General features: G+C 40.3%; 1 protein-coding gene across 1 annotated transcript; it reads left to right on the top strand.

The window, feature by feature from the left end:
- On the top strand, window positions 1–9,959 carry exosc5 (exosome component 5). Its single transcript, XM_061878394.1, has 6 exons — window positions 1–172; window positions 4,186–4,299; window positions 7,065–7,186; window positions 7,257–7,397; window positions 7,560–7,649; window positions 9,796–9,959. Exons 1-6 carry the CDS (start codon window positions 7–9, stop codon window positions 9,892–9,894), a joined length of 732 nt encoding a protein of 243 aa, XP_061734378.1. The 5' UTR covers window positions 1–6; the 3' UTR covers window positions 9,895–9,959.
- The last annotated feature ends 395 nt before the right edge of the window (window positions 9,960–10,354 follow it).

Raw genomic sequence — 10,354 nt, 5'->3', positions numbered from 1 at the left:
ATCAGAATGCGCCACGCAGGCAAAGTAGTAAACACAGACGACCCCACCCTCCCGCGACACCATTCACTCGGCACGATGGAGGAGAGTAGTCCTCCGACAGTTTATCTCAGGGAGTTTGGCTGCGAACAAAGTTTACTCTCCCGTCCTGACGGCTCGGCGTCTTTCGTGCAGGGTAACATCTTCAAGAACTTTGTTTCGTATTTAGCTCTTTAGCATTCTTAGCTAAATGTTAGCTGTGTCGCAGGCCAGCTAGTCCAGTGTACATAATCATAATTGCTGTTTGAAGGTACAATAATGTACCAGAAAGTTGGACGTTCTTAAATATGACTATGTTTAACCTGCGGTTTTGTGCTTTACCTGTTCAAATAATAAGTTTCGTTCTCAGAGTTAACAGAGCTGGTTGCTCTAATCCAGGGTCTCAAACCAGGGTCCCGCGGGCCAATTGCGGCCCGCTCCTTAATATGAAAAGTTAATGTTGGTGCGGCCCGCGAGTTTTATATGAATGGCGCTTTACAGCGTCATACTTGTACACCCTCGATTTTTTCGGGAGACTCACAATTTTTAGTGCCCTTCAAGGGGTAGTCATTTTCCCGAATTACACCCGAACAACAAAATTGAGGGGGCACCTTGGGGGCTTTGCCCTCAACGTCCTCTACGACCTGTACAAACAGCGTGCCAGCCCAGGCAAATGTTGTATTTGGCTTCTGTAGACTCAGTAAGCGACTGCAAGACATAGTTGATCAGCAGCCATACAGGTCACACATGGACGGTGGCCGTATTAACAACTCTAACACTGTTACAAATATGCGCCACACTGTGAACCCACGCCAAACAAGAATGACAAACAGATTTTGGGAGAACATCTGCACCGTAACACAACATTAACACAACAGAACAAATACCCAGAATTCCATGAAGCCCAAACTCTTCCGAGCTACAATTATATCCCCCAACCCCACCCCCTATTGTAGCCCGGAAGAGTTAGGGCTGCATTCGATTCTGGGTATTTGTTCTGTTGTGTTTATGTTGTGTTACAGTGCGGATGTTCTCCCAAAATGTGTTTGTCAGTCTTGTTTGGTGTGGGTTCACATTGTGGCGTATATTTGTAACAGTGTTAAACTATTTTATACGGCCACCCTCAGTGTGACCTGTATGACTGCTGATCAAGTATGTCTTGCAGTCACTTCCGTGGGTCTGTAGAAGCCTCATGCAATATGTGACTGTTTGTATGGTGGAAAAGCGGACGAGACCACAGGTTGTCGAGGACGTTAACGGCAGTGCCATCACGGCCCGCCCTTAATATTGTTGTCCGGGTGAAAGACCAGGAGAATGTTTGCCCCCGGTGATTGTCGGGAGGGGCACTAATATTCGGGTGTTTCTCGGAATGATCAGTGTTTTTCAACCACTGCGCCACAGCACACTAGTGTGCCTTGAGATGATATAATTTCACCTACCGTATTTCCCTGAATTGCCGCCGGGGTGCTAATTAATTTAAAACCTCTTCTCACTCCTGCGCTTACCAAAGGCATGCGGTAAAAGTAAGCATGCGCTAACTATTTTAAAACCTCTTCTCACTTACCAAAGGCATGCAGTAAAAATTTGAGTGTGATGTAAGTTTGGACCTTAAACCCTACTGAATAGCTCTTAATCTTCTTCCCTTTATGCGATTTAAAATTACCGGTATTGAAATCAGCCGCCTCCATTTTGAAAATGATGACAGGAGAAGTGTCACACATGACGTCACGAGTTTGACCAGGCGGTAATACTAAGCATGCGCTAATTATTTTGCGAAGCGAGTTTGACCCGGCAGTAATTCAAGGCAGGCGCATACTATATTCAACGAAATGCGCTATTTGGGGTAAAAAATATTTTTTGCAAACCAGTAATTCTAGTTTGCAAATGATGTGTTGTTGTTGAGTGTCAGTGCTATCTAGAGCTCGCAGAGTAACCGTGTAATACTCTTCCATATCAGTAGGTGGCGGCCGGTAGCTAATTGCTTTGTAGATGTCGGAAACAGCGGCAGGCAGGGTGCAGGTAAAAAGGTATTTAATGCTTAAACAAAAAATAAACAAAAGGTAAGTGCCCCTAAGATAAGGCATCAAAGCTTTGGGAAGGCCATGCAGAACAACACTGAAACTGAACTGCCTACGCAATAATGTGCTTTTAATAGGGGTGTAACGATACTAGTATTTGTATTGAACCGTTTTGGTACGGGGGTTTCGGTTTTGTTCGGAGGTGTACCCAACGACACGGACATAGTAAGTAGCGCACCGCACGTTGCGTAAACAATGCACACCGAGGCACCATGAATTGATTTACGTGGACCCCGACTTAAACAAGTTGAAAAACGCATTCGGGTGTTACCATTCAGTGGTCAATTGTACAGAATATGTACTGTACTGTGCCATCTACTAAAAAATTTCAATCAATCAAAAAAAACAACACACGGCATGCTAGCAACGACTGGGCTATGATAGTCAGACCATCCCTCCTCTTTTCACGGGATATGTCCTCTTTGCGGAGCTGTCCAGGTGGAGTTTCTTAAATGCCTCGAATGTCTGGCATTTTAAGTTAGGGTTGCGGGAATTTTCAATGTACGTTCAGAGTTAAGAAGGGGTTAAAAAAAAAAAAAAAAAGTGGTGCGCGCAGCAACATTTGTGAGGGAGGGGTGGAGACAGAGACAGAGAGCGAGAGAGTTATGATAAATGTGCATGCGCCGCCAGGCTCTGCTTTTTATCCATTGATTTATCAGATTTAATGTTTTATTATCTTTAGCAGGGGTGTCAAAAGTGTGCCCCAGAGGCCATTTGCGGCCCACAGCTAATGTTTTAAAGGTCCGCGGCACATTCTAAAAATACTATTAAAATGAACAAAAACATAAACAAAAGTGAAATAAAAAAGCTTAAAGGCTAAATATAATTGAGAAAAAGTTGCAACGTTGACTAATAAAACAAAGCTGTTTTTTTTTCTTTCAAACTGTCATTGCTCAAAACATATTATTGAATAAAAATCAATGTTGTTATGAATTATTGACCTATCCAAGTTTCCCATTACTTCACATCAAATATTCCACTAAGAAAAATATTTTCGGTGGAAGATTTAGCAAATTTGTTAAATAAATAATCAAAACATTTATATTTTGTTGTTTTCTTACTGTACCGAAAATGAACTGAACATTTACCTCTGAACCGAGGTACGTACCGAACCGAAATGTTTGAGTACCGTTACACCCCTAGCTTTTAATAAAGAATATTTTCTTACTAAATGTTTGTTTTTTTAATTTCGACATTCCAAATATACATGTACTCCATGCTTATCTTTATTTACATATATTTTAAAATGTCATATTTGATATTGCAACAAAATGATATATTTAAAAAAAAAATACTTAAATATCTGCTTGACTTATGATTTTAAAGCAAGTTGTCAGATTGTGCACTGTAAAAATGACAATAGACTACAGTAGAATTCTGGCAACCGAACGGCCAGTTTTTTATTTTTTTTCCATTTTTTTTTTTACAAAACTGACAATGTTGCTACTGTTTGTGTTTACAGTAATACACTATAAAATCAACAATTCTAGATTTTACTGTTAAAGAGTGGTACTTTTTGTTCCATTCTATTTACAGTAATAATCCGTAAAAACACACTGCAACTTTTATGATAAAATTCTGGCAACTGAATGAGTTTTTTGTTTTACACTAAAATCGATTTAATTTTTTTCAAGCCAACGTAGAAAAACGCGAATTATCAAATACTATATCATGAGCCAAATCCTTGTACTTTTTTTTACTTATATATTGACAAGTGGCTCTGAAGGCAGACAAAACTGTGATGTGGCCCTCAATGAAAACAAGTGTGACACCCCTGATTTACACTAATAATGCAAGAAACCATATCAAAGGATATCAACATTTCCATTTGTCATTACTGTAGAATTGTTTAACATTGTGCTGTAATTGAAAGGTAAATAACTTTGTTATCCTAAACAAATAAATAGAAGAGAAAGGTCAAAGGTTGTTTTTATTGATAATACGCCATCACGTGACCACAGCATTTTTGCTCGTGTTGATGGGCTCATATTGCCATAAACTCCCAGCAGTTTCCACAAGTTTGTTGTATTTGGACCAAAACATCATTCCCTTTCTGTGATTAATTTACAATGCTTTTTTTGTGTGTGTGTAGGAGACACAAGCGTACTCGCTGCAGTATATGGACCAGCTGAAGTTAAAGTCAGTAAAGAAATCTATGATCGAGCTACACTGGAGGTCCTCGTACAACCCAAAGTTGGCCTTCCAAGTAAGTCTTCTCTCATTCATCACCTTCATTCCGCAGTAGGTCTCTGCTGTTTTTGCTTTTTTTTGCTCGAAGACCCCCAAGGAATAGCAACAAATAATGCAAGTCATGTACACACCCCAAGAATGCCCATTTTTGACGGCCTATAACACGGGTGTCAAACTCGTTTTCATTGAGGGCCACGTTTCAGTTTTGGCTGCCCTCATAGGGCCGGCCGCCTGTAATATTTATAAAAGACACATATATGTACAAAACTCTAACCAGTGAAGTTGTCACGTTGTGTAAATGGTAAATAAAAACAGAATACAATGATTTGCATATCCGTTTCAACTTAAATTCAATTGAATAGACTGCAAGGACAATATATTTAATGTTCACACTGAGAAACTTTTTTTTTTTTTTTTTTCAAAAAATCATTAATTTAGAATTGATTGGCAGCAACACATTACAAAAAAGTTGTCCCAGCGGCATTTTTACCACTGTGGTACATGGCTTTTCCTCTTAATAACACTCAGTAAACATTTGGGAACTGAGGAGACACATTTTTGAAGTGGAAGTCTTTCCCATTCTTGCTTGATGTACAGCTTATGTTGTTCAACAGTTCGGGGTCTCCGTTGTGGTATTTTAGGTATAAATGGGAGACAGGTCTGGACTACAGGCAGGCCAGTCTCGTACCCACACTATTTTACTATGAAGCCACGCTGTTGTAACACGTGGCTTGGCATTGTCTTGTTGAAATAAGCAGGGGCGTCCATGATAACGTTACCTGGATGACATTATATGTTGCTCCAAATCCTGTATGTACCTTTCAGCATTAATGGTGCCTTCAAAGATGTATAAGTTACCCATGCCTTGGGCACTAATACACCCCCCTGCCATCACAGATGCTGACTTTTGAACTTTGCGCTTAGAAAAATCTGGAGGGTTTGTTTCCTCTCTGGTCTGGAAGACACGACGTCCACAGTTTCCAAAGACAATTTGAAATGTGGACTCATCAGACCACAGAACACTTTTTCACTTTGCATCAGTCCATCTCAGATGAGCTCCAGTCCAGCAAAGCGTTTCTGGGTGTTTTTGATAAATGGCTTTGGTTTTGCATAGAAGAGTTTTAACTTGCACTTACAGATCTAGCGACCGACTGTAGTTACTGACAGTGGTTTATGAAGTGTTCTTGAGCCCAGGTGGTGATATCCTTTACACACTGATGTCGTTTTTTGATGCAGTACCGCCTGAGGGATTGAAGGTCACGGGCATTCAATGTTACGTGCAGGGATTTCTCCAGATTATCATAAACTTTTGATGATATTACGTAGCGTAGATGGGGAAATCCCTAGATTCTTTGCAATAGCTGGTTACGAAATGTTGTTCTTAAACAATTTGCTTACACATTTGTTCACAAAGTGGTGACCCTCGCCACATCGTTATTTGTGAATGACTGAGCATTGGAAGATGCTTTTATACCCAATCATGGCACCCACCTGTTCCCAATTAGCCTGTTCACCTGTGGGATGTTCCTAATAAGTGTTCGATGAGCATTCTTCAACTTTCTCAGTAATTTTTGCCACTTGTGCCAGCTGTTTTTTAAACATGTTGCAGACATCAATTTCCAAATGAGCTAATATTTGCAAAATATAACAAAGTTTCTCATTTCGAACGTTAAATATCTTGTCTTTGCAGTCTATTCAATTGAATATAAGTTGAATAGGATTTACAAATTAATTGTATTCTGTTTTTATTTACCATTTACACAATGTGACAACTTCACTGCTTTTGGGGTTTGTACAATGCTGCATTTTTGTTTGCGGAGGTGTTTTATTCAAAACAGAAGTATTTATTTAGTTGTTTGAAAATGATTCCATGAAAACTACAATTTATATCTGGTCCGAAAATAAATTACATTGTACACATTAGAATGTTGCAAAGAGTAAGAAGTAACTTTCAAATAACTAGTTTTCGATCAAATAAAGGCAAAACTTGTTTTGTCATTTGTGTTACTTGGTTGCTTATATTTAGGCCACATGGCCCAGGCCCTATGGTTTATCGGCAGAAATGTCTTGTCGTTGCATGCCTCGTAGGCGAGGATCCACACTGGTTGTCTAGTCGATAGAAAGGCGCTATATAAATCTAAACCATTATTATTCATTTCAAAGCCATCCATAACCTCTCTCCATCATATCTCTCTGACCTGATCCATGTCGCCACGCCCTCACTTTCCCTAAGATCCTCTTCATCCACCCATCCATCTCACTGTCCCCTTATTTAAACTGTCCACCATGGGTGCCCGAGCTTTCAGCCGCTCTGCCCCACATCTTTGGAACTCATTACCACCAGACCTTCGCAACTTGGACTCATTATCCCTCTTCAAGTCAGGACTCAAAACACACCTATTCCGGACTGCTTATTCTTTGTAATCATCCTATCTTATCTAACTTTGTTGTTATTATTGTTATTTTTATCCAATTTGATTTTATTGTTTTGATTTTTACGGTGTCCTTGAGTTCCCAGAAAGGCGCCTTATAAATAAAATATATTATTATTATTATTATTATTATTGTAGCGTTAGCCACCTTTTTCTATCCATCCATTTCCCACCGCTTGTCCCTTTTGGGGTCGCGGAGGGTGCTCGAGCCTGTCTCAGCTGCATTCGGGCGGAAGGCGGGGTACACCCACTTTTTTGAATTTGCCAAAGAAGCTGCCTTTCCAATCGTCGCCGGCAGGTGGTGCCAGAAAGCTGCATTCCCATTTAAACAGGCACGCTTTGTCTCCAGGTGTGAAGGAGCGAGCCCAGCAGCAGTGTGTGCGGGAAACCTGCGAGGCGTCGCTGCTCCTGTCCCTCCACCCCCGCTCCTCCCTTACGCTGGTCCTGCAGGTGCTGCACGACGACGGCTCCGTATCCTCCCGCCTCCACCTAGCGTAGCCTGCCCCCAGGTGTGCTTTTGATTCCCTGACCCGCAGCGCAGCTCCTGTCCAGCTTCCTGAACGCCGCCTGCATGGCTCTGATGGACGCCGGCCTGTCCATGAGTTGCCTGTTCTGCGGCGTGACGTGCGCCATTCGCACAGACGGCGAGATCATCACCGACCCGACCGCCGCTCAGGAAGTAGTAAGTCTGCCTACTTCCTTTTTGAGACTCGTTTGGACTTGCAGACTATTATAGCAGATGAAAGAAAGGTTATTAGGTGTGTAGGCCATGATTTACATGTAAGAAGTAGTTGTTCTGAAAGAGGATGGCTAAGAAATACAATGCTGGTGTTTTACTCGTCAGGAGAGTCGAGCTCTGATGACATTCGCCATCGACAGCAAAGACCGCCGTGTGATGATGACCTCCACCAAAGGCTCCTTTACAGTGCACGAGGTCTGTCACACGCCCACGTTTGTTCTGTTGACCACTTCTAGTGTGTTCTTGTATTTCTACCCTTCTTGAGACATCAACAAGGAAAAGTAGCTTCCATATGAGGAGGTGTGAACAAATGATGACATAAATCAAGGTCCCAATGACATTGCATCCTAATAGAGAATGTCTCATTTGCACCCTTGGTGGTGAAATCCTTTAAAATGAGGGTGGTCCCAAAAAGGAGGTAATTCTTCAAATTATGTTGGCCTTCCATTTAGACTGGACGAGCTGGTAGAGAAGGACAGTAACGTGGTGGGAGTGGAGCTGGACTCTCCAGCTGTGGTGTCAGAGAGGAGAAGTCCAGCAAAACTCCTAGCCGTTATGGACAACACCTCCCACCCACTACACTCCGACCTTGCGGAGAGAATGAGCACGTTCAGTGGAAGGCTCAGACTCCCAAAATGTAACACGGAACGACACAGGAGGTCCTTCATACCGACAGCCATCAGACTGTATAATGTATATGTTCCTTCTTGACTGCACTTAAATGTAGAATATACAGTATGTAGAATATATTTATATCATTCATATATTATATATTATATACTGTATATGATATATGTTATATATTATTTATTATTATTATTGTCTATATGGGCTTCACGGTGGTAGAGGGGTTAGTGCGTCGGTCTCACAATACGAAGGTCCTGAGTAGTCAGGGTTCAATTCCGGGCTCGGGATCTTGCTGTGTGGAGTTTGCCTATCCTCCCCGTGAATGTGTGGGTTCTCTCCGGGTATTCCGGCTTCCTCCGACTTCAAAAGACATGCACCTGGGGATAGGTTGATAGGCAACACTAAATTGGCCCTAGTGTGTGAATGTGAGTGTGAATGTTGTCTGTCTATCTGTGTTGGCCCTGCGAGGAGGTGGCAACTTGTCTATTGTGAGCGAACTGTGGTGCTGAATTTCCCCCAGGGATCAATAAAGTACTTTCTGTTCTATTCTATATGAAATAACAAGTGTGTGTAAAAATTTGAAGTGCTAACTCTCTGGCCAACATATGTGTATAAAAAAATGTAAATGCACAACCATTGGCCAAAATTTGTTAAAAAAAAAATATATATATATATATGTATACAAATACATTCTGTAATAACTTGAAGTAAATAAAAAATAAAATTAATTTAAAGCAGTCATTTTCTCACAATACGTAAACTTTTTTCCTTATAAAATTGTGAAACATTTCTCATATTTCTGTTTCTGTAATATTGCAATATTTCTTCGTAAAAGTATTACTTTTTTTATGTAAAATTATAATTTTTTAATGGAAAATGGTGACATTTGTCATCAAATTCTGACTTTTATCACCACATTGCCATTTTTTTTGTTCTTGTAAAGAAGTGAATTTTGTTTTAGTAAAATGATGACTTGTCATAATTTTTCCAAGTAGTGAAGTGAATTATATTTATATAGTGCTTTTCTCAAGTGACTCAAAGCGCTTTACATAGTGATGTGATACCCAATATCTACAGTAAGTTACATTTAAACCAGTGTGGGTGGCACTGGGAGCAAGTGGGTAAAGTGTCTTGCCCAAGGACACAACGGCAGTGACTAGGACGGCGGAAGCGGGGATTGAACCCTGAAGTTGCTGGCACGGCCGCTCTACCACCCGAGCTATACCGGTTGTAAAATTCTGATTATTATTATATTGCCAAAATGTTAAAGTTTTCATATGAAATTGTGACTTTTCGAGTAAAATTACAACTCTTTTTAGAAAATTGCAAAGATGTTTAGCTTTTCTCGTAAAATTGCGACTGTTGAGTAAAATTCCAATTTTTATCATAATATTGCACAAATGTTCAGTTTTTCTTGTAAAAATTTTGACTTTTGTTGAATAAAATTATGACTTTTATTATAATACTGCCAAAATTCCAAATTTTTTTGTGAAATTTTGACCCTTGTGAAATTTCAACAAATTTTTCACATCAAGCATTTTTATATTTGCATACTATGTCTATATTATTAATATTGTAAATACAAATCTTTATATATCTCTAAAAAGGGTGGTCCTAAAGAGAGAGGCATCATTCAAAGGTCTCAAGAAGATGACTAATACAAGAATGTGTGTGTGTTTGTGTGCGTGTGTGTGTGTGTTCGTCTGGTCCGCAGCTGCAGCAGTGCATCGCCGTCAGCCAGGCGGCGTCAGAGAAGATCTTCCACTTCTACAGAGACTCGGTCAGGCGGCGCTACTCCAAAAGTGTCTTCTGATCGTTTTTTCCCCCCCACAGTGCTCACAAAGAAGATTTTTTTCTAAATAAAATATTCACCAAGCACTTAGGGTGTCCTCGGCTGTCAGTTCACTCGCAGGTCAGTTTGCTGTGTGTGTGTGTGTGTGTGTGTGTGTTTGTGTGTGTACAGATTGTAAAGAATGTGACTCAAAACGGAGCAAACAAGAGACGTTGCGCCTGTTGTCGGTAAGTGGAAGTCTTCCATTCCTATCTAAACCTGCAAATTACCGTAATTCCTTGTGTAGAGGTGTTCTCAAAAAGATTCAACACCCAGCTATAAATGTTTTTTCTTTCAGATTTTGTGTTTGGATTTTTGTTTTTCTTTTGTATTATCATTAATAATTCTTCATTATTACTTTAATGTTTTTATTATTAATTACTTAAAACGATTATTGTTGTCTGTCTATCTTTGTTGGTCCTGCGATGAGGTGACGACTTGT

Source organism: Nerophis ophidion, linkage group LG18 (assembly GCF_033978795.1).
Source record: "Nerophis ophidion isolate RoL-2023_Sa linkage group LG18, RoL_Noph_v1.0, whole genome shotgun sequence".
NCBI classification, from domain to species: Eukaryota; Metazoa; Chordata; class Actinopteri; order Syngnathiformes; family Syngnathidae; genus Nerophis; species Nerophis ophidion.
The sequence above is the reverse complement of the archived record's forward strand: the minus strand, read 5'-3'. Positions and strand labels throughout refer to the sequence as shown.